Source organism: Panthera pardus, unplaced genomic scaffold, assembly GCF_024362965.1.
Source record: "Panthera pardus isolate Hobbes unplaced genomic scaffold, ASM2436296v1 HiC_scaffold_22, whole genome shotgun sequence".
In the NCBI taxonomy this organism is placed as follows: Eukaryota; Metazoa; Chordata; class Mammalia; order Carnivora; family Felidae; genus Panthera; species Panthera pardus.
The window spans coordinates 30325193-30349009 of NW_026526788.1; the positions used below are offsets into that span (position 1 = coordinate 30325193).

Here is a 23817-nt window from a genome sequence, read left to right on the forward strand (position 1 = left end):
CTATTATACATCAGGCCCCACCAAATCAGTATATACCTTGTCAAGTTGTACACCCTGCTTTTATAAAATGGAATCACAACACTCTGGTCACCCCAACCCGCATTTCACATTTCAAAGGCCGGCCTTTTTGTCCCCTGCCCCCCGTTCCTGGGAAGTAGGCTTTCTCCAAGAGCTCAATACCACCACCTCATTTGCAAGAATGTCAAGAGGCGGCAGGGAGGTAAGGTCTCTTGGGATACAAATGTTACTGAAAGTGGGGGAGATGACAGGAGAGGAAACTACAAACTGCCCTCAGGCCACCAGTGTTTCTCTACAGGAGCCTAGGAAATGACAGCAGGAGGGAGCGGGTGAGCTCCAGAGAAGGACTCTTGCAGGGAGAGAGTCTGACTGTGCGTGCCCTTGAGAATAGTTCACCTTTGATGGCTGGGCGAATTGGGGCAGGCTCCCCCGACAGTGGTGGGATGGAAGGGGTCTCACATCAATGACAGGCAGGAAGGGGAGGGACCGGGACCTGACTCTCAGGTACCTTGTTTGGAATTAAGCCTTTCTGCTCAGTTTCATTCTCCTGTACCTTGTAACATCTTGGTCCTGAAAGAGAGAAAAGGAGGCCAATGCCTCTGCCCTCTGGAGGGCTGACTTTTCACCCTGGAATAAAGATGTTAAAAATGTGCTAGGCGGAATGAGCCCAACCAAAGGCTCCGCAGAGCTGCAGGACTCGGGAGGTACAGGGCCCAAGGTGGAAGTGGTTTGGGGTGAGCGGGGAGGGAATGAGACACCGGGACACGTGGGGGGTGGGGGGGAGACAATGGTGGCAGAAAAGATTTAGAGCTTCCTGCTCAGGATATAGAGATCCATCTAGGTGCCTGACCACAACTCAGCCAGGTTCTCTGGAGGATCCCAAAGGCTGCCTTTGCCAACTTGTCCGAAAGCAGAGAGATGCCTGGCCCCTCCACTTCGGTGGAAGGCAGAGGGCCCTCGGTGTGAATCCGGAGAAAGGGAGAGAAGCAGAGCCCCCGCTCCACTCCACACCCCCTTCCTGCCTATAAATAACCCCGAGTGTCACTTCAAAGGGGACAGGGAGCGCGGGAGAGGGGCTCCCGGGCCCGCGGGTTGGGGCAGCGGGCCCAGCACACCACGCCCCCCACCCCGGGCGAGTTTGCATAAATAAATAAATCCAAGCCGTCGGCCCCGCAGGAGGTGGAGGAGAAGAGGGGGGGAGGAGGAGGAGGAGGAGGAGGGAGGGGGTGGGAGAGATTAGTTTGGGAAGTAGCACGGATTGCTCATCCGATCCGTTCAGCCGCAGCCAGTGTGTCAAATTACAGAGGCGCCGGAATCGGCCCCAACGCTTCTCGGCGGCGGCCACGACCCACCTCTGCCCATGGGGCCCTCGGTGTGCGCCCCTTCGCGCCGGGACTGAAGCCGGCTCGCCCGGGAGACGCGAGACACCAAGAAGGACCGACAGCGCGGAACCAACTCCGGGACTCTGCAGATACTTGAAGGGGGAAACGGCGGAGAGAAGGAGAGCCGGCCGGATTCCCCTAACTTTCCTGGACTTGGAACGTTCTTCGAAGTAACTCTCTTCTCACCTGGTCTACTACCGCTGTACTGCCAGCGGCAGCTGGTTGTGTTCTCTTGGCTCTCCCCCTCCTGCCGCTAATTTTTCCATCGTCTTTGCCGGGAGCAAAGGAAAGGGACATTTCCCCCCTCCTTGCCCGCAGCTTGGATCGCGCCTCTGGGCAGCGGCTCTCGCCTTTATTTATTCTATTTATTTATTTATTGGTTCTCAAGACGCAAGGGGATGGTAGCCGAGCGCCCCCGCAAAGCGGCAGCCGCCGGTGCCCGCGGCCCCGGGGAGCTAAGCGCGCCCGCGACGGTGGCGCTGGCGGTGGCGCCGGCGGAGCGCTGCGCGCGGCTGCCGAGCCCGGGGTCGTGCGGGCTGCTGGCGCTGGCCCTGTGTTCGCTGGCGCTCAGCCTGCTCGCCCACTTTCGGACCGCGGAGCTGCAGGCCCGGGTGCTGCGCCTGGAATCGGAGCGTGGGGAGCAGCAAATGGAGACGGCTATTTTGGGACGAGTCAACCAACTGCTGGATGAGGTCTGTGCTCTTTGTTACTGGCTTTTATCCCTGCCCGCGGCGCCCCCTCGCGCAGCCTCCAACCTTTCGACCAGCCAGCCGGTGCCCGCGGGCTCTTGCTCTCCAAGCGGCGCGGTGCGCCCGGGCCTCGCAGGAGCCGTCTGCTGGTGGGGGGGCGGGTGGGGGGGGGTGGGGGCGGGGACGGACGTTGCCCTGCGGTGGACTCGGAGGAACCCTAGGACCCCGGCTGCTTGCGTGGGACCCTTCCGCTCCCGCCGCCGGCAGGCGCCCCCAGCGTCCCGCGCAGAGAGCGCCTGGGCGCGCTGGGCAGGTGGAGCGAGGCATGGCGCGCGGAGGCGCGCGGAAGCTGCCAGGCCCTGCTTCTCCCTCCAGGCAGCCCGCCAGGGCGGTGTGAGAGCCTCCCAGCGCCCACGAGGCGGGATATGTGCCCGGTGGCCCCGACCAGGGATGGCTGGGCCCCCGCGGCCCTCCCCATCCATCCCTCGAGGATCAGCGCTGCCTGACTTTTATTGCCACGTTCAGCTGGGAAGAGGGTGTAAGGGAGTGAGTCATCCAAGGGGCTGAGGGGGACAGAAGGGGCAGTCCTTGCAGGGAGTGGTGTCCCGATCACGGCCCATTGCCCCAGGTTGTTAGGGCCCAGGTGTGGGTCGCCCTGGTTCTACTGTCCTTGGGACCGAGTAAGCCCATACTCTCTTGTTTCTTATCCCTGGTCCCCTGGGATGGTCCCCACCATTTCGTGTTTGCGTGTTTTTCTGGGGAAAGGATGCTGAGCTTTCTCCACTTCCGAAATGTCCTTGAACCTAAGTGGATTAAAAGCCACTAGTGTTTCTTGGCCATGGCAATCTTAGGAGTACATGAAAAGAACTCACCCGGGAAGGAGGGACATACAGTCTCATTGGTGCCACCAGAGGAAAAGCTGGGCAGTGAGAGTGTGAGTCTTGGTGACTTATAAGGATCTGGACAGCACAAGGGATCCAGGGCCCAAATGAAGGGGAGGACCCACAGGTAAGGGCAGCAGTGGCCTGGGAAGTGGTCCTGGAACAGCCTGGAAAGTTCCCCTGAGGAAGAACTCGGAGGGGGCCTCTTACTTAGTAGGAGCAGTAAAGAGCAGGGAGGTGGTTTTTATCCCCACTCTGCTACTTAAAAGCTGTGCAGCCTGGGGCAAATACCCTCACTCCTCTGAGCTCGAACATGGTTGTGGTCGTGGTGAGCATTCGAGCCCAGTTCTAACCGTGGTGGGCCCTGGGACCGTTCTGGCACAATGTACCAGTTCCCTACAGCCAGGCCTCTCTCAGGTTCCGTTGCCAGGCAAAGGCTGGTAATTTGCCACGCACCTCTCCAGGGTGGACCCCGAGAGGGAGGCCACAGGGCCAGAGCAGAGAGGGTGGTCCCAGGGCAAGCTTACTGAGACTAGCGGCACACCCGTGACCGCTGCCGGCAGCTCGTTCCCATGCCCTGCCAGGACCCAGGGGATGGCCACCCACAGTCCCCTGGGAAGTGTCTGGGCTCAACAGGCAGGCAGCCTTTGCCAGCTGGTTGACAGTGCACGTGGGACTGGCTGGGTGGTGGAGATCGTGTTCAGGCAGTCAGGGCTGCCACCAGGTATCTCAGGGTCCTTGACAGCAGAGGGACAAGCATCTGGCTCTGGGAGCCCCTCTCAAAGCCTCTCTCCATCCTTTCCTCTTCCTGGCCCCTCCTGCTGGCCAGGGCATGCCCCAGATCCTTGCTTCCTCTGCTTGAGACTTAACCATGTCAAGTCTCTCGCTCTCCGGGCCTTGGGACTGACAACGTTATCTGACGTGCTGATTCCTCCTCTGCAACCCGTAGCTTCCTGTGTCCCTACTGACTTCTGAGACCTCTCATCTGCTAGAGCATCTGAACTGACCCCCGTTTTACAGATGGGGAAACTAAGGACCACAGAGGGGCAGTAGGTTACCCCGAGTCATATGATGAGACCCAGAACTAGAACCTAAGTTCCTGACCCCACTTCCCTGGTTCTTCACTCTGTCCTGCCACCTTCCTTTGTCAATTTTCATTCATTCAGTCGGCAGATGTTTCTGAGAGCTGGCGTGGATCAGGCATTGGTGGGGGGGGCGGGTGTCACCCATCTGCCCTCCTAAACTTACAGACAAATAGGACACAAAAAAAGACAACGGGCGGTGACCATGTCATGTGGAACATGCTACGATAATAGAGGCGGAGGAGGTCTGGGGAATGTATCAACATGCAGCGTACCTGACGGCAGTGGCTTCCTGGGAAAGTGATTTATTTTCAAATGAAGCCTTAAAGGGTGAATAGGAGACTTCCAGGCAAAAGGGATGAGTGGAGGGGCCTGTTCCAAGGGGCAAAGAGAACAGCTTCTGAAGGTTGGAAGAGTGGGGGGCGGGGGGGCGGTTTGCCTTGGGGAGCTGAATGGTAGAAGATCTGACTGGAGAGAGACAGGTAGCCTGGGTCAGCAGGTGCCTCAGAGACCGTTAGATCTATGTGAGGGCAATGGGGAGCCATAGAAGGGCAGGTATGTTCCTAGAATGGGGCGGAGAGTAGGGCAGAGAGGAAGGCCAAACAAGCGGCTAGCACAGGCCAGAGGGGGCTGGGGCCCGGACTGGGCTGCAGGTAGGGACAGAGAGGAGTGAGTGAAACCGGTGGGAAGTGAGGTCAACAGCAGAGGGCACCGGAGCCAGAGGGAGGGGCCAGTCCTATGGGTGGAGGCGGCAGGTGGCCTTGTCCATGGGGAGTGGCCCTAGGAGGCATGCCCTGGGTGGGGCCTGCGGTCCAGAGGTTCATGAAGGGACACTCGAAGGGCTCCACTGTCCGCTGCAGTTGCGTGAGACCCATTATACTTCATTAATTAAAATTAAAGAAATCTAAAATTAAGTTGATCAGTCACACTGGCCACATTTCAAGTAGGCTCAAGAGACACCCGAGGCTAGTGGTTGGTTGCCAGTTGTTGGACGGCGCAGACACAGAATATGTATATCCTCACAGAAAGTTCCGTGGGACAGCCCTGCACTAGGAGCAAAGCCACTTGTGGGCCAGCAAAGGTGTCCGGGAGCAACTTGAGGGCTCCCTCCTCCCTAGGAGTCCCTTTCCTAGGTGTGCTCTCCCAGGGCTGAGCAGAGGGCAAAGGTGAGGCAGGGGTGAGGCAGGGAAGGGAGAAGCGGGGGCCATCAGATCCCCCCAGAGGGAAGAAAAGGCAGAGGAGAGCCCGGGCCGTGGCTTTGTTAGCAGAGTGATTCTGCGACGTGGACATGTGGAGGGCTCCTTCTGTAAAGGGCACACAGGCACCCCGTGAGTGGAGGGACCCCACCCCGGGATGCCAGCTGGGCTTTGCCCCCAGCCATGTGGCCTTCGGCAAGCCACGCCACCCCCTAAACCTCAGGCTCCTCCTCTGTAACGCCCAGGCTCTGCCTCCCTCTTGGGGTTGCTGTGAGATTTTCAGGAGATGGCAGGTGGGAGGATGCACTGGAAGGTGTCCCCACCAAAGGCCGTGCCCAGGACTGTACGAGTGCTCCCCGGAAGCTGGGGCAGACAATCCGTCCTGCAGCAGGTGGGCCTGGCCACTCCCTGGAAGATGGAAGAAGGGCACTGGACAGGGCAGTCCGGTGAAGCACACAGCCTGTGCGGTGGCCTGGAGGCACGAACCCAGGGGCACCGCAAACCCCACCCCCCGCCCAGGGGGGAAAGCGGCATGCTGGGTGTGGGGATCTGGAAGGCGGGTGGAAGAAAGGGCCAGCAGGGAAGGCCAGGCTGAGGGGACCCAGTGGGAGAGGAGCCTGGAATGAGGCAGGCCAGAGGCAGATGCTAGCAGAAGGCCTGGATCTGAGGGGCCTGGCCGTGGGGGAGGGGAGGGTCAGAGCGGGGAGAGGAGGATGGGGGCGGGGAGCCAGCTCATGGGGAGCTGGCAGTGTGGCTTCCAGTCCTCAGGCCCCAACGCTTCCCCCATCGGTGCCTCTCTTCTGGGCTGGGACCCTTAATGAGCGCTCCAGCTGCCTGTTACTTGATTTGCTTGCTGTGAAGAAAGAAACTGGAATGTCCCAAACGGAGGAAATCGGATGTCACCAGGGGCTGGGCAGAGGGTGTGCTGGGAAGCAGGAGGGACCCGAGTTCAAATAGCTAGATCCAAGTTGTAGGATCTGTGGTATCAGCAGCCAGCTTCCAGGTGGGCACCGGCGGGGGGGGGTGGGGGGTGCCAGGCGGACTCCCCTCCCCCAACAGTGAGAGTCACGACACCCCTGATGAGAACGTCTCACGTTTATAGGGTCCATACAGCAGCCGCTGCTGTGAGCGTTATCTCTTTCAATCCCCACAACCTCCCTGAGGGACTGACGCTCTCATTGCCCCATTTTACAGATAAGAAGACTGATGTCACTGTCCTTCCATCCTGCTCTCTATGATCCAGTCCTTTGGGTGGGAAGGGCGTTTTCCACCTTCAGGAATTTCCTGGGGGTCAAGGGAGGGTTGAAACCTCTAGGCTAAAAAGTTGAAGAGCCCTGGGCAGACTCCCTCCTCCATAAAAATAACAATACCAACCACCGTAACAGGAATGTCTTACATTTAGAGGGTATGTGCAGGGGCCTTTTACTGGTTTTTTTCCAGAGGAGAATTCAGGGGAGAGATCAAAGCAGCGTCTGAAAGACCGGGGGCTCTTACCGAGGAAGTATGTGCTTCTGGGGGTGTGGCCTGTAGATCACAGGAGCCTGGGCCTCCGTAATCAGACAGACCCTAGATCCCCTCATATGCAGCCAGCCTCCACTGCATCTGACTTTGCATATGTGGTCAGTGCCTGAGCGGTCTTGTGGGGAGTTAATGGAGGGAAGATCCTCAGAGCCCCTCAATTCCAGCCCCTTCTCTCTATAGATAAAAAACAGGTCTGAAGCCTCCACAGCCAGGATCAGAAGAGCCAGAGGTAGGATCCCCCTCTCTGGAGAGCATCTGTCTTCCACACCACACCTTCCCCCTTGCAGACAATAGTTAATTGTCTGGTGAAGTGGTGGTAAAGACTTGGCATGCTCCACTCCCCATTCCCTGGCCTCAGCAGACATTGCTAATCGACTGCAGCACACTTACCCCATTGAGCTTACATACGGCCTCAGAATGCTTTTCAGTGCTGCCCCAGGAAGCTGCCACTAATTAGTGAGAGTCGGTGTTCAAGATAAAGAGCCATCTCATGACTCTAAGTTAAAAGAAAAATACAGAGCAATATTTATTACAGATAACACCAGGGAGAGGGGGTAACATTTTACAGCTTCTCCAAAGGCCTTACAGTGATCAGGTAGCTCCAGACCAAATTGAGGACCTCATTAAGTAGCAAACCCTCATAGGAAAATGGTGAGAGAGTCAAAGCGTCTGAAACACGATGCTGTCTGCCTTAAGCATAGTTTCACAGTTTGACACCCTCAGAAAGATGCCTTTTTCCCCTTCCTCCTAATCATTTTCATCTTGCCCCAGTGCCTTCTGGAAAGCCTTCCCCAAACCACTCCAACCCAAAACGGGCTCTCTCTGCTCTGACTTCCTGCAGAACTTGCTGGCCATGCCAAACATCTAGCTGGGAGAAGGAAAGTATAGACATGACATGGGCTGACTTCTCTTGTCCCAGACCCACGGCAGCCATTCCTAACCTCTCAACACATGCCCAGGGAGCCTAGATCAGCCTCAGAATCCTTCTCAACACAGCCGCCCAGACTGCCCGTCCCAGTGTCTTAGCGTCAACGTGCAACGTAATCCCTATTTGCCTTCTGTGGCTCTGCCCCCAGCACATTGTGCAGTGTGTTCTCCTCTCTGTTGCCTTTACATATCTTGTCTCACATTTGATCTCACACAATCCAACAGCAGGGATGAGAGCTCACTGGTCTCCAGGTCCCTTACGGAGCCCAGGGACTGCGTAATGTAGGCAGCCCTCACCAATTAGTTGCCGATTTCAGGTCCCTCTGTTACAGATTACTCTCTTTCCCCCATCCCAACCCAAGACGCAGCTGTATGCTCAGCATTTGCTCAGGGGCGTGCCCTGGAAATGGTGTTTCAGAGCAACCAGCCGAAGGGGAAATGATGAACTCCTAAATCCGAGCTGCGTCCCTAGTGCGCTGGCCAGGAGAGTGGGGGTGGTTCAGGGTGATGTGTTCCCGCCTGGACAGAGCGGCTGGAAGCGTCCATCCATTCCCGTCCACGACCCCCAATGGCCAGCAGCTTCCTCTCCACCCGCCCAGGCGCCTGGCACATTTTTGGTTGGGGCAAAACAGTAAGGTGGGTAAGCCCACAGCATGTGATGTCACGTGGACCTCTGCCGCTAGCTACTTGTGTGACCTGAGCCTCAGCGTCCTGGTCGGAGAAATGGAGACGATGACATCCTCCTCATGGGTTGTTGTCGGATTAGATGAAATCTTTCAATTAATAGCGGCTGTAATCCTCACCACCTCCCTCATCATTGATTCATAGCTAATATTTATCGACCACCGTTCCAAGATTTCTACCACCTCTTACTTCATTTACTTCTCAAAATAATCCTCTGAAGTGGTTATATTTATATATATATTTCATTGTACGTTCCCTCAGGAGAGAAAAATGGAGGCCCAGAGAAGTTAAGTGACTTTCCCAAGGTCACACAGTGAGTCGCGGAGGCAGGCCTTGAACCCAAGCATTCTGGCCCCAAAGCTAGCCCTCTAAGGCCACTAATGGTACGCCATCTGTAGAAAGTACCATACCCTACTAAGCCAGCTGAGACAGGTCGTGGAGACCAGGGGCTAGGGACCTGTTCAGTTTGGTTCAGCTTCCGCAGCGGTGGCGTTGATTGAACTGACTTGGCATCAGGCCTACGTGACCATCTTTGCTGTAAAACGCCCCAGAGGATGTCGTTTGTGACATCAGGCCTTGGTGATGAACACCTTTAGGAAAATCACCGTCCAGAACTTTCCAGGAGGGATGGATCAGGTCTTGTCTCTTGGACACTGAACCGCCCTCTAGGAAGCTTAGCACCCAACCTGGGGTTCACCCTGTGACACGGGCTAGTCCTTCGGGCAGAAGTTTCTGCCTAAGCCCCAATCCCAGTTCCCGTGTATCACCCTGTCCTCGCCTTTCTTTCTGCCCCTTACCTCCAGCTGCCTTGCGGAATAATACATGTCTGTCTGTCCACGCAGCCAGCTGAATCGCTCCTTTTGAAGCAAGGCCGGGGGAGAAGCGCTTTAACAACTGAACTCTTTAAAGTTAGTCTCCCCTCCTTCTCGTACCTGCGTGTCCTCAAAGACCTGGCCTTGGCTGCAGAGCATCAGCTGGGAGCTGTAAAACCCACCAAGGCCGACCCCCTTCCTGGAACCCTGATGCAATCCCTGTGGGTAGGGTCTTGCGGTGGGGTATTTAGCAAGTCCCATGGCTGGCAACCCCTGAGACGGAGAGAGACAGCGTTTACCCGTGCCACTACACGAGGGTCCCGAGCAGTGCCGAGAGGCTGGCGCCGGCAGTCATGAGGGTCACGGTGCTGGGATCTGGGGAGGGCCTGGGAAGGCTGGGGCGGACCGGGGTCCCTGGCTGTCCCGGGCGGTGTCCATGATGCCAGCAGACCCCAGCCTCAGCTCCACACTGACGCCCCCCCAACATCCGCATGCCGAATGCCCCCTGCCCTGGGTGGGGGCCTCCCTCCAGAAAATTCTTTACGGCCGAAAAGGGCAGAGACGCAGCTGCGGGCAGCAGGGGCTCCTCTGGTCCTTCAAAGAGCAGGAGCGAGCCACGCACAGAGGGGAGGAACTTCCTGCCCAAGAGGCTGGGCACGCCTTTCCAGGGAGACACAGGGGCTCCCCGTCTCCTAGCCTGGAGTCTATTGTAGGTTTTCCCGAAGCCCCGCGTGGCTAGAGTCCACGCGGCCTGGGCCCCTCCTGCCTCTTCAGCCTCCTTGCCTCTCCTCGCCACCCATGCCCACCCCCACCTCGGGCTTCCTTAATGCCTGCAGTCCAGTCTCAGTCTTTCCTTTACTCGGCTATTTCCCTGTCCATCCGGCCCTCCTGCCAGCAGGCTCCTGCCTTTATGTTCTTTCAGTTACAGCGGGGAGGCCTTGCCGCCCCCACGGGACACATCTTCCCCAGGAAGGCTGTGACAGGGCCTGCCATCCCGCCGTCCAAGGGACTTTACACCTGCAGTTGCCTGTCATGCTGCAGTGCCTCTCGAGCCCCTGTTGTCAGGTGTTCTCTATCGGGTCACGCTCTGCCAAGGCGGCCTGTAGGGCAGGACGGGAAGGGTGACCTCAGGAGACAAGGATGCAGAAAGGGGACTGGTTAAAGGGGCATTACCTGGGGCTCTTCCAGGAATAGCCTTAGTCCCAGTGAGCTGGCATTTGTGGTTTCCTGGGGGCAGGGGGAGACTCGGTGATATGGGAGGTCAGAGGATGGTCCTGCTACCTCCAGCCTCCCCCCCACTCCATAGAATCAGAGTGTTGGAAGGAAGGGAGCGATGAGCTATACCAGGAATCCCCCCCCTGCCCCCGCCCGGATATCCCTGGTTCTGAGGCTTACATACCCACAGTGACAGGGAGCTCACTACCACATGCAGCTGACTGTTCTGGCTGTAATGTGTGTGTTCGTCTTGTCAGAGCACCACGCCCGTCTCTACACCTGCCATCCCACCCCTCCAGCGTGTCCTGAAAGCACCTCAAACTCCACGTGTCTAAACTGAGTAGGAGCCCGCCCCTCCCCGCAACCCCTTCATCTGTGGATGCACTGGCCTCCAGCTGCACCTCCTCCCAGACCCCACTGCTTGCACCATCTCGGCCTCCTGCAGACTGTCCTCTTTTCTCTACGACTGCCCGCCCGTCCCCACCCAGGCTACCCGAGGCTCTTCTGGGCTGTGACAAGAGCCTCCTAGCTCACCTGCTCCTGTTCCACTCTGCCCTGTCCCATTCAGCACTCACACAGCAGCTGGAGTGATCTTTCAGGGGCGCCTGGGTGGTTCAGTCGGTTGAGCGTCCGACTTCAGCTCAGGTCACGATCTCACAGTTTGTGGGTTCGAGCCCCGCGTCAGGCTCTGTGCTGACAGCTTGGAGCCCAGAACCTGCTTCCAATTCTGTGTCTCCCTCTCTCTCTCTCTCTCTCTGCCCCTCTCCCATTCACACTCTGTCTCTTTCTCTCAAAAATAAATAAACGTTAAAAAAAAAAAAAAAGAAAGCTCTAAATACAGTCACCACAGTCCCCTAATTACAACTCTTTGGTAACTTCCTATTGCCATCAGGCCAGAGACTACATTTCTTAATGTGGTTCATGGGGCCTGAAGAGCATGGCCCTTGCCACCCTCTCTTGCCTCAGGGCTCCGCCTTCCCTCACTTTCAAAGTCCAGCCACATCGTCATACATTGCCACCGCTAGGAGCACAGACTCTGGAGCCAGAGTCCAGCTCTGCTAGTGACTGGTTGTGTGACACTGGGCAAGTTGCTTAACCTCTCTGTGCTTTGGGTTGTACCTCTAAGAACTGGGAGGGTGATGGTGATAAGAGCGTCTCCCTCTCATTAAGTGTTGCTTTTAGAATTTAAAAAGTTAAACAAGTGCTTTGAGCAGTGCCTGGCCCTCCAGTCAAAAGTATTGCAATCTCCCGGAAAGAGCCCCCCCCCCTGCCCCCATCACAGTTGTGCAGTGGAGGCACATGGGCTCTGAACCAGGCTTCCCGGTTCGAATCCGGCCTTGCCCGTCTTGGCTGCCCGTCGCCGTGCAAGCGACGTGCCGTTCCTCATGAGTGGGGTGCTGCGAGTGCTGAATGAATTCATCTGTGCAGGACCCCCACCCGGTTCGTAAGAAGCACATGATGGTGTCAGGTCTCAGCCGTTTTCCCTGCACCTCGGGGGTCATCCTCGGGTCTCTGCCCTGCCGTCACTTCCCCAGCCTGTAGAGCCTCACCCCTACTCGCCAGAGCTCGATGACTGTGGCTGCTTCTTGTTGATGTGTGTGGTTCGTGGTGCCTCTGCCTGGACAGTAAGCTTCACGGGGCAGCCTCTGTGTCTGCTTTGCCCCGACGTGTCCTGGCACTTCCCGTGGCTCTGCATGCATAGGTCCTCAGTACCCATTTGCTAGAAGGAGGGAAGGAGAGTAGAGGCTCCTGGCTTCCACTCTAGCCCTCTCAGCCCAGCCCCTCCCTGCTCTGTGTAGGGGACCCCTGCTTCATCCTGCACCGGGCCCCAAAACTACCCCAGGCCCCTGGAACCTTTAGTCCTAGGCTCGTGACAGCCTGGCCCCCGCCCACATCCGCATAGTTCCAAGGGCCCCACTCCCTAACTCCCTGAGGCAGCAGCAGGGCCGAAGGTTAGGTGAAAGGAAGGACTTTCTCGTATGAAGGCTGGAAAACTCACCCCGGGGCATTCACCTCCTTTCCCTCAACTCTTTCTGGTCTGCGGAGCCTGGAGCGACACCCCTGTGCGGTTCTGGTGAAACAGGGGGGCGGAGGCAGCCCGTGGCATCCGGCGGCCCCTCGGGGCCCTGTTTCACGGCCCTGGGAGTCTGTGATCAGGTGCCAAGTGCGTTGCACAAAGAGGACTGTGGAGGGAGGAAGAAGACAGTTCCCTGGGCACACCCCATGGCACCCCCTCCCGGCCCCCGGAGCAAGTCCAGTTTGGGCGGGTGTGGCTTGAGTGTCTCAATTTCCTCCGTCTTGATTTCCCCGCGCTGATTTTCCTGCGCTCCGCCATGGGCCTGTCCCCTTAACAAAGCCCGTCTGCGGGGCCAGCCCCCGCCCGCCATCCCTGGGATTAGGCCCACGGACTGGCTCTGCGCCGCCTCCGTCCAGCCTCTGTGTCTTTGCTCCTCACCAGAACGCTCCCCTCCCCCATCTCCATCTTTCCAAATTCTGCTGAAGCCCACGTCCCCCTGCACCCCAGGGAAGGGCAGACCTCCAAGCGATTAATCCAGTTCAAGTGTGGACCCGAAACACCAGACCAGGCCCTGCCCTCCAAGAACTGGCTTGATCTCCAATAGGACGCCATCCCAGTGACCGTGTGGCACGGGGTGATGAAAGGGGCTCTGGCAGATGGGATGGCACACCGCTGTGGGCCAGGTATTGTAATCAGACGCTGGTGCAGGGACTGGAGCTCTGCTCAGTGTGGTCGTGTCAATGGGCAGCTCAAGGTCGAAAGGCAGGGCTGCAGGCAGGACCCTCTTTATGGTTTCCAAGGCGTTTTCCACAGCAACCCTGGGAGGTTGGTGGGGGGGGGGGGGCAATAGCCCCATTTTAGAAATTCCCTGTGGGAGGGGAGGTGCCAGGATCAAGGTCACAGCCGCGGAGTGCGGAGCTCACCTGCTCTGGGCTCCACCACCCCCTCCCCCCACCACTTGGACACACCCACGTATTACAGAGGCCCAGGTGGAGCCTGAGCCCTTTAAGAGCCCTGGAGCTAAGCACAGGGAGGGAGTGGCCCCTAAACCCAAGGCCAGGCCTCGACGCCTTCTCTGGGGGGAGTGAGTAGCCAGCGGCCTGGCATTTTCCCTTTGATACTGATACAGGCATTTTAATAGCTGCGAAGATCAGGCAGTCATGTTTCGGCTCTGGCCATGCAGGGCATTCCAGGAGGCCCTGGCCGCCAGCAGGGGTGGAGCAGGAGGGTTGCTCCATCCAGGGTGACTGGGGGTCCACGCTGCAGTCTTGGCAGGGTCTCCACCCACCCCTGAGCTTCCTCTTGGACATTTCTCACCAGGGGTCTCAAGCTCGGATGCCTAAGGGGGCCAGGCTGGTGGCCTAAGTAAGCGAAGCCGGCCAGGGAGAGGTACTGTGATGACCTGGGCAGCACATGCCCACATAAAAGGGACAGCCATCTCTCAGCACCACCCAGTCGTCGCCATGGCCCAGTGCTGCCAGATGCCCCATTGTATAAGAGAGATCGGAAGTCCACACCTCGATGTGAGATCTCCTGATTTATGAACAACCGCTGTTTATTGAGCACCTACCATATGCCGGGCCTTGTTCTAGGCACGGGCGATATGGCAGCGAACGCTTCCCGTTGTTCACATCTGGACGCTCTTTTTGTTTTCTGATCTCATCTCATTTTATCCTTCTATCTGGCCTGTGTAGTCCCGGGGATAACTAATGTCATCCCCGTTTTATACATGAGGAAATTGAGGCCCCGAGGGGCTATATCTCTTGCTTAATACACAGTGGGAGAGCCGAAAACAGACCATGTCCTTGTGGAACTTACCTTCCTGTGATCAGCATAGACAGGAAGCAAGATAAATGAGCCAACAACGCAACGAAATCCAAAGGAGAAAAGTAAAACAGGGAGGAGGGATAGGAAGTATGTCGCAGGAGGGCACTGGGGGCAGAGAAGACCTCTCTGAGAGTAAGACGGTGGTTAGCTAGGAAACGAACATCCCAAGCAGACGGGCCAACAAGTTCAAAGGCCCTGGGGTAGGAGAAAGCCTGGCATTAGCAGGAGCATCAAGGAGGCCTGTGTGGCCCCCTGGCGGCCATGTTGAGAATGCTCTGTGGGGCAAGGTTAAGGCAGGGAGTTATCACGAGGTTATCACGAGGGGGTCACCAGGAGGTTATCACGGTGACTGGGACAGAGATGATGAGGCTTGAACTGGGTGTAGTGCGGAGGTGGTGGAAAGGGGTCGGATCCCGGATGTGTCCAGAAAGTGGAGAACAGGAGTTGTTGGCCAAATGGGCGTGGGGTGAGAGCGAAGGAAGCATCACTGATGACCTCCAGGGTCTGGTGACATGAAGTCACCGTTCTCTGTGACGAGGAAGACAGCGGAGGGGCAGGCCCAGGGGAGCGGGGACGAAATATGAGGGGCCCGGTTTTGCCGAGCTAATTTTGAGATCCTATCAGTGGAGATGTTAAGGAGGGAGCTGGATACGTGCGTCTGGTTCTGGAGGAAGATCCGAGCAGGAGGGGTAGTGAGGGCGGCATCGTTACGTACAGAGGAGACGTGACGCAGGGCGAGGGCCCCCAGGAGCCAGAGCAGAGAGAAAAGAGGTGAGCCAGGGCCCTGCGGCCTCCAAATAGATAAGAAGGAACCAACAGAGGAGACAGAAGGAGCACGGACTGGCAGGAGGAAAACTGGGAGGGTGGCGTCCTGGCAGCCAGGTGGAGAGGGTGTGTCAGGAAGAAGGAGGGGCGAGCGAATACTGTCATAGGCTGAGATGAGAAGGACTGTCCCCTGGGCTTAGCAACATGGGGGTCACTGACGACCTGGGGGACAGCGCTTGGTGGAGGGAGGGTCAGAGCCTTGCAGGGGTGCTCCAGGAGTTTGCCTGGGAAAGAGCGTGGTCAAGAGAGGATTTTTCGTTTCCTTTCTCCTTATGGTGGGAGGAACAGCAGCGTGTCTGCCTAATGATTACATCAGGGACGGGCAGGCGACAGCTACATCCCGGCCGCAGCCTGTTTTCGTAAATATGTCTTTACCGGAACACAGCTTTGCGTTTCATGTTTTCTGTGGCTGCTTCTCGCCTCCAGCAGCACAGCTGAGTGGTTGTGTCGTCGTGCAGCTCGCACAGCCTGAACTATTCCGTAGCTGACCCTTTATAGCAAAGGCCGAGCCTGATGAGAGCCCAGGATGGAGCCTAGAGCAGGGAATTGCTGATGTGGGTGGGCAGGGAAAGCCTGGTGTGCAGGTGCAAGGTTGGCCTCACGTGGGAGAAGCAGAGAGAAGGGGCAGGTGCCGTCGCAGGCGCATGTGGGCGGGTGTGCACGGTGGGGTGGCAGAAGCCGCTGGCAGGCCTCTTCTGGCTGCTTCTGTTTTCTCAGGGTCATCAGTTGACAGGGACGTTGGGGGAAGGGCGCTGGGGTTGGGAAGGAAGGAGGCGGGAGAAGCAGGGGCCGGGAGCTGAAGGATCCAGGGAAGCACCGAGCACCTGCTGGGCTCTCATCCGGGATAATGGTAGTGAATTAGAGCAAGGCCACAGCATCCAACTGTAAGCAGCAAGTTTCCTGGCTGTCAAGAGGGCATGGAAATGTCAGGGGCCTGTGTCACTATAAATTCGGCCTTTGCCAGTGCCCTGCCCTGTGCCCTCCCACCGCGCTCAGCCCTCCAGCCATGCTGCCCCGACCCCCTCTAGCACCCTTAATCCTCTGCGCGGTCTGTCTCAGGGCCTTTGCCTCTGCTTCCTTCTGCCTGGAACACACCCCCTCCATGTCTCCGCATGACTCATTTCCTTGCTCGCACCAGGTCAGTGCTGAACATCCCCTCCACAGAGACCCCTTCTCTGACCCCCGAGTTTCCAGTACCTCCTGCCATCACTCTGTCCGCTTTACCCTACTTTATTTTTCTCTGCCGCACTTACCACTGAATTGTTTGCTTGTTTGTTTCTCTGTCTCCCCCACCAGAAGGTGAGCCCTGCGAAGGCAGGGGCCCCGTCCACCCCTTGCGTTGCATTCTCTAGCTCCAGGATCCAACCTCTGCTTGGCATGTCGCTGGGGTTGAGTGAGCGCAACCCTGTGCAAACCCACCTGGCCTTGGCTTGTCACTTGCTGGCTGGCCCTGCCTGTTAGCGGACGTAAGGCACATGCCTAACTGTGTGCCGGGCACAGCCACAAATAAGCCCCTTGAAGAGCCCACAGGTTATTGGTTGCAAGGTTGCAGGTGGATGCACATGGTCCCCCAGCGATGAGTGGATTCGTGAGCTGGGCTCAGAGCTGGGCCCTTCACCAGACTTTGTGCTGGGGGGTCATTTGTTTGCCTGGTAGAGATCCACCTGCAGCCTGACCTCAACATCTGTCTACCTAATATGTGTGTGTCAGCCGCCCTTTGTGAGCGAGGGCCTCCCCTTTGGAACATTCTTCCCTTCCCCTCCCTCCTGTCTATGTTGACCTTCAGCCCCCTTCTGCCTTCAGAGCCTCTGCCCAGCAACCCCCCCTCCCCCCCCCCCCCCCACCGCCTGGTCTGCTGTACTCTCTCGCGCGGGGGCATCGTGCACCTCTCTCCAGCAGGATGGAGTGGACTTTGGGTCAAAAGATCTGAGGTCTCATCCCAGACCCACTGCGGACACAGCTGTGTGACTCCACCAGGTCACTCAGCCTCTCTGAGCCTCCGTTTCCTGACGTAGAAAATGAGATCACTATTAAATCTCCCTTAGAGTTAGACTGTGAGAAATAGAGGTGATTCTCCGGGCAAAATCGGCCAGCTCAGTGGTAGTTCCCCGGGGTGGGGGTGGGGGGGGGGGCTCCGCAGACATTACAAATCCTCATGAAGCTTTCCTGACCTTCCATCTCCACCCCCCCAAACAGGTGACACCAAATCCTATGACTTTCTTTACCTCTCCCGGGGCCCAGCCTGAGCGGCAGAACCACACAGCACTGAGGAGGCAGACGATGGAGAAATGTGCATTGGGGGCTGGGCCGCTGGCCTCCCACCTGCTTCGCATGCAGGGACCTCAGTATACTGGTCAGAGTCAGAGCCTGCGAACCACGGTGGCTGTGGCTGTGGCTGTGGCTGTGGCTGTGGCAGCTTTACATGTGAAATCAGTCACTTCAAACTACTGGAAACAAAGTCAATGAAAAAAAAAAAAAACATCACTGGAGGAACCGAATAAAACACATCTAAAGGCTAACTTGGCCCCGGGGCTATACCAGGTTCTAACTGCCGAACTAGCATCCGAGCCCGGTGCCATACTCCACCTCTGACCTTGGCCGTGTTAGTCTCCCCGCCCTGTGCGTGGGGTTCCTCACCTGTAACCTGGGAGTGTGACAAGAGCCAACGCATCGTGTGTGCCTCCTGGCGGGGGCGGGGCGGGGGGCGGGGGGCGGGCAGGCTCCGCTCCTTCTCTGCATCGACCATTCAATCCTCCCATTAACCCAGCGGGGCTTAATCCTGCTCAGGGTCAGAGGACTGCGTAGGAACGCGGGTAGCCTCGCCCCGGAAGCGTCCCTTGTAGCCTCTGTGCCAGTGTGGCCCACGCTGTGTGGCTGGGGGACCGAGGCGCTCGGCGCACTGCCCTTTGAAAAGTTGGGATGCTGGTGCTTACAGCCGTGTGCTTGTCCATCGCCACCACGGAAATGGCAGCTCCGAGGGCAGGAGACGCCTCGGTCTTCTTGCCGCCACTTCCTTGGGGCCCTTCCTGATTGGCTCGGTGCCTCGCAAAGAAGAGTTCCCATAGGGGGGCAAGGTGGTCTGCTCAACCCCTGTCCCCCACCGCTGCCCAGGCCCGCCTGTGCCTGGCTGTGAGGGACACCAGAACAGAAGTCACTGTCCCTGACGCCAGGATCAATCAGGACCCCAGACCTAGACAGGAAACAATTAGCAGAGAGCCGAGAAAAGTGGGTCATTGTGCCCGTGATTGTGGAGTGCAGGGAGGCCACAACTGGTTTATAGGGCCTTGGGGTTGGGGTTAATTTCTTTAAGAGCACTCAGAAGACATCAGACACTGAGATTCCCTAGATAGGACCTTCTCCATCTGCTTCTTATTACGCAGACGCCTGTGGCCAGTCTTTGATCCAGGAACAGTCCTCCCGCCGGCCCCCAGGTGGCCCTTTCTCCCCCTCCATCCCCACCAGCCTGCAGACCCTTCCCAGGGCTTGGCCTTCCAATCCGTGATCCCTCTTCTCTGTCTCCTTTCGCAGAAATGGAAGCTCCACTCTCGGAGGCGCCGGGAGGCCCCCCCGAAGACGTCTGCAGGGTGTCACTGCCCACCAGGTAAGAAGCCCTGCGAATAGGTGACCGGGAGGGGGACCGGAACCGGAGGCCCCCTTAGTGGGCGTGATCTCACCACACCTGCTCGCGGCATCACTGTTGGTGTTAAAGATGGGAATGACGGGATCTGAAATGCTTACCTCCCCTCTGCTGGTCAACTGGCCCGCCCACCTGCCGTCTGTCATTCAGTTGTTCACGTATTCGTTCATCTGTAAACCCTTCTGTGGGAGGAGGGGGAGCCCGCCAGGGGGTGAAATCACGTATGACGATGGGCATGGCTGCGTTCAGAAAATTACGAAGCGTTATGCACAGTTGAAGAAAACAGAAGCCCACGAGGGCAGGGACCTGGCTCGTCAAGTTTACCGTTGTGCCCCCAACTCCCGACACACAGTAGGTGTACAAAATTGTTACACAAATGAATGAATGAGTCCATCCTCGTAAAACTTGCCTGCCCTAGCCGGATGGCTCAGGGCGCTGTGCGTTTGCTGGACGGCATCTAGGCGACACGCGTCAATGCATACTCACACACGGATTCGAGGCTGCAAGGTGGTGGGGGGGGGGGTGGTAATCTGGACTCGGATCCCGCTTTTGCCGTGGACCAGCCCTATCTGCTCAGATCACTAGTGAGGACTCCTGTTCGAGTGCTCTTCCCGTGCTCCTCACCCGGGGTTCCCACTCCGTGCTGGGCTCCCTACTGCGTGGTGAGTTCAATGGCACAGTCCACCGTTAATGATAGTGACCAGTTACAGCTCACGAGGACTCTTCTAGATGAGTAGTCATTAAGATTAAGCTATGAGAATGACAGATGGACAAGTGTCACTGCTCCATGAGTAACTGGGGTGGGCTATCCTTTTTTTTGTGGGGCAGGAAGGAAGCTCCAGAAAAAGACAATGAGGAGCGGGGACACCCTCGAGTAATCACAGAGGGGCTTGCCCTGCTCAGGGCCTCTGTCAGCCCCAAGTAGGCTCCTTTTCACCCTCTGCGGGCATGTGACAATGGCAGGACCCCCACAGGGCACAGGCGCCCAGGGGTCCCGGTAGTCCTCACCCAGGGTCCCCGGGCCAGGGCAAGGAGGCCAACAGGTGGTGGGCGTGTGGGAAATGGAGAGCCCACATTGTCAGAGGAATGAGGGGAGCTGGGGCGGACTCACTGTTGAGGGTGCCACCACGGGAAACGGTGGGGCCATGACGGGATTCAGCTGGCCCGTCGGGAGAGGGTCGTCGGGGTTAATTAAAAGGGTATCCAGAATCCTGGGAAGCTCTCTCCCTCCCACAGGGCCCAGGACATTGAGTGCTGGCATCTGGGAAACTTGTTGGCAAAAGAATGCCAAGATTAATGAGCTGGGATGAAGGTGAGGGAAGGGTGTCAGGGCCTGGGCGGAGCACCCGTAAGCATCGGGCCCTCTAGGGCAGCCCATGCTTCAGCTAAGCCTGCCTGTTGTCCCCATAGCTCTCGGTCAACTGCCACCGTCTTCTGCTCCAAGTCTAGAATGCGGCTGAAGGGCGGGACACTTGGAGCCACAGACGATAGAGGTTTGGGGTCCCGCTCTGACATTTATCAGCTGTGTGACTTTGAGAGAATTACTGAACCTCTCTGTCTCAGTTGCCTGGTGTGACAAAGGGGGATAGTAGCCACCTTGCAGCTGTATGGTGGAGACTCTGTGAGACAGTCATGCAAAGTACTTAGCGCTTTTCCTGATTCTTAGAAAGTACTGTTCTTGTCAGTGCCCGCATTCCTCTTGTACTTGAAGATGCACAGAAGTCCTGTCAAACACCGTGCCCTGGTGCTGGGGGCCGTGTGGGCTGCACATTTATGGTGAGGCGGAGGCTTCTCCCTCTCCTTCCTGATTGGGCTTCACGTGTCCCGCCTGCCCTCCAAGTGGGGACAGGCGTCAATTTTGCACTTGAGAGAGTCTGGCTCAGGCAGTCCTGGGAGGCTCGGGGCTGGGGCGGGATGTGGCAGGAAGGAGGAAAGGTTCCAATCTCTCCTCACTTCTGCTTTCCGAGGAAAGGTTCTTCACCTCTCCTCACTTCTGGGAGTCTGTGTGTGACCCAGGGGTCTTGGACTGGGAGGAGGGAGCGGTAAAGCAAGGGCGAGTGCTCAGAGGTGGTGGGAAGGAGACGACAGTGCGGAGGGGTGGGGAGGGGCCACCAGCAGGGACCCGGCAGGCAGGAGATGGGAGGAGAGAGCAAAGGCTCCTGGGAGGGGTGTTTAGGGTGCTGGAGAATCACCCGGAGGGCAGTTTGGCCCAAATTATAGATCAGAGACAGGGGGGTAACATCAGGAGAATTTAATAAGAGGACCCCAAATTGAGGCAAAAATCAGGAGGCTAAGATGCTCTCCCAGCTTTTTGGAGAAGCAGCAGGAAAGGACTGGAAGGGCCATGTGGAAGCATCTCAGACAACGGAACCGCGGAGTAAAATGCATCTGCTGAGATGGGCTAGGTCCTCTCGGGTGGGTCTCTGCACCTTCTCCTTCCGTCCAGCCCGAGGGTTCTCGCCCCATGATGAAGTTACCCCCTCCACGCTGGAGGCTGCAGGCCACACGGCTGCCAAGCTGTTGCCAGTAACAGCGCTCGCTGCCACTGCCCCTAACCCGGTACCTGCTACGTGCCAGGAACAGTACCGAGCACTTCATACTGATGGATGGCCGCTCCCAGAACACTCCAAACAGGCAGCGTGGATCTCTGGTGTCCAGACTCATGAGTAGAACACCACTCTCGTTCTTGCACCTAAATGATGCCTCTCGGATTATTTCCGTAGGGTCAGAGTTTATAAAACCACTTTGTGAACCAGTTTGAGGTTCCTGATATTTGCAGGACTTATACCGCTGGAAGTGCTGCCCACAAAGTCAAAGCATCATCATTTCTGTCCCGCTGGCATCTAAGAACGTGCCCGTACAGAGATGCTCAACGCATCTTCAGTAAGTTAGCATCAGGGATCATTCCTGAGAGGTTGGATTCTTTCCTGTGTTCTTCATCTGCCCTCTGGCTGGTTTCTGACACCTCCCCGCCTTCATACACCACACACCCCACCCCACCCCACCCTGAGAGTGTCCTGAGTCTTGCCTGATGCTGAAGTCACCACTGTTGGTACAGAACACATAAACACACGCTCTTTCTGCCTCCCGTGGCCGCTGGGATCCGAGCCTGGAATCTTGAGCCCATGCCTGCCCCCAGTCTGCCTCTGTGGCTGGCTGGGCTAAGGCGGAGCCCTGGGTGTGTCCTTCCTAGTGGCAGCCTTGGGCCCCTGGATGGCCTCCAGAGGGCTCAGGACACATAATCATGGGCAGAAAACCCACCTCCTTCCCTTCCTACTCTGACCTCGCCAGCATCCTCCCAGGATCCTCCCTGTCCCAAAATAGCCACGTACTGGCTGAGATCTGACCGCTCCTGGGCCACATGCGCTGTTTTCCAGGGCCGTGATGGGCCCGCAGGCCTGGGCCAGGGTGCTGAAGGTTGGGCCTCACTAGGACAGTCACAGCCACCAGAAGTTCAGAGGAGTAAGCGTGGGCCGTTTGCAAAGGATATGGCCTGGTGGGACAGGGGAAGGGCCTTGGGAACCAATGCACACACTGTGGGACTTCCCAGGCCACTTGAGGAAGCATACAAAGATTAGGGAAACTCCCACTCCTTGTTCTTCGCAACAAATGAGGAGCAGGACAATATGGGCGCCAGCCATCAAGGAAGCAGCTCCTTCAGGCCCGCCACGCTGGGGCTGGGTGGGGTTGGCACGGTGAGGGATTTCACACGGAAGGAGCCTCGTCAGCTGAGCGGCTGGTGCAGACGGCTGTGGGGCCTCACCTCTGAGGCGGAAGTGTAGGCCAGAGTCATGATTTGGCCACCAGGCCAAGAGGTTTGGACTGCCACAGCATGGATGACGGGTGGGATGGTGAGATCTTGGCATTAGCACCTTAGCCAGCCCTGGTACAGAGAATGGATGGACAGGAGAGAAGTTGCCTTCGGCCTGGCTCATGGGAGAGCCCATGGCCAACCACTGGTTTACAGTGTGCTGATGAGAGGCATACGAAGTGCCAGGGATCCCAGAGGAGCTCGGGACTCAGGGAAAACTTCCCCGAACAGGTGGCACTGGAGGTTTGCAGGAGGGCATAGAGTTAGGGTATAGATTGAGCTGCCCCCATAACAACAGAGCTCCAGATACAGGGGCCCTAACAAGGTAGAGGGGAGGTCCCTTCCTTAGCAGGCCAGAGGACTGTGGTTCAGGGCTGGGAAGGTGGCCTTGCCATCTTCATGTGGCGTGATGCTGACAATCGTTTTGTTCTCACCATCCCTGGCTAGCGTGAGAGAAGAAGGAGGCTGGGGGAATATATACCCAAACCTTTAAGAGCAAAACTGGAAGGAAAAAGAAAATCCCGACATGCATCACTTCTGCTCGGATCCCAGTGGTCAGCTCTTAGTCACATGGTTACCGGGGCCAAGGGAGGCCAGGCAGAGTTTTTTTTTTTTTGGCTGGGCAGCCATATGCCCAGATTCAAGTCTGTTGCCGTCAGACGTGGAAGAACAGATAATGGAGAGACAACCAGCAATCTGCCTAGAGGGCATTCCGGGCTGAGACACTGGCCTGGACAGAGGCTCTGAGAATAAGAAAAAGGCAGACTGTTTGGGAATGATGAGCAGGTGAAGGAAGCTGGAGCATAGAAGCAGTGATCTGAAATCAGGGTGGGAAAAGATAGCAAAAGGCCAGGCTGAGGAGTTCCAGCTCTCTTCCTCCAAAGAGAGGGAGATGGTTTTCATCCCGAGGGTGATCGATTAGCAGTGGCTGCCTGGAGAGTGCAGAGTCAGATCCTGAGGCTTACATGCAGGCTCAGCAGACTATGCGGTAATCGCTTAATGATGTCTGCTGTGGGTGCAGGCGTGGAGAGCAATGAACACCTGTGGCCTGGCTTTGTTTCCCTTCAGGTGATGATGTGGTGTCAGAGAAGGTTTGGGGAGCAGGGATGTGACCTGATCCAACTCGTATGCTAGCAATGATGTGGAGGATGCTTAAGGGAAGAGAAGCCCCTTCCAGGAACCGAAGTCTGTGAGCCTATGTGCAGGGCTCCATTATCTCATGTGCTGCTATTATGTTCGAATTGGAACTGCCTCTCTGGACTTGGTTATTTTCCATAGGTGGTGAGAGGAGCT

General features: G+C 57.4%; 1 protein-coding gene across 1 annotated transcript; it reads left to right on the top strand.

Moving 5' to 3' along the window:
• The first annotated feature begins 1246 nt into the window (after positions 1–1246).
• On the top strand, positions 1247–18780 carry LOC128772520 (collagen alpha-1(XIII) chain-like). The gene is made up of 2 exons (XM_053888547.1): positions 1247–2092; positions 18605–18780. Exons 1-2 carry the CDS (start codon positions 1799–1801, stop codon positions 18695–18697), a joined length of 387 nt encoding a protein of 128 aa, XP_053744522.1. The 5' UTR covers positions 1247–1798; the 3' UTR covers positions 18698–18780.
• Positions 18781–23817: the final 5037 nt, after the last annotated feature.

What these genes read in the sequence shown, in the direction of transcription:
- LOC128772520 (XM_053888547.1), top strand. Translation starts at nt 1,799, where the DNA reads ATGGTAGCCGAGCGCCCCCGCAAAGCGGCAGCCGCCGGTGCCCGCGGC. An exon ending in TCAACCAACTGCTGGATGAG is followed by an intron (nt 2,093 to 18,604) that starts GTCTGTGCTCTT and finishes CTCCTTTCGCAG; the next exon opens with AAATGGAAGCTCCACTCTCG.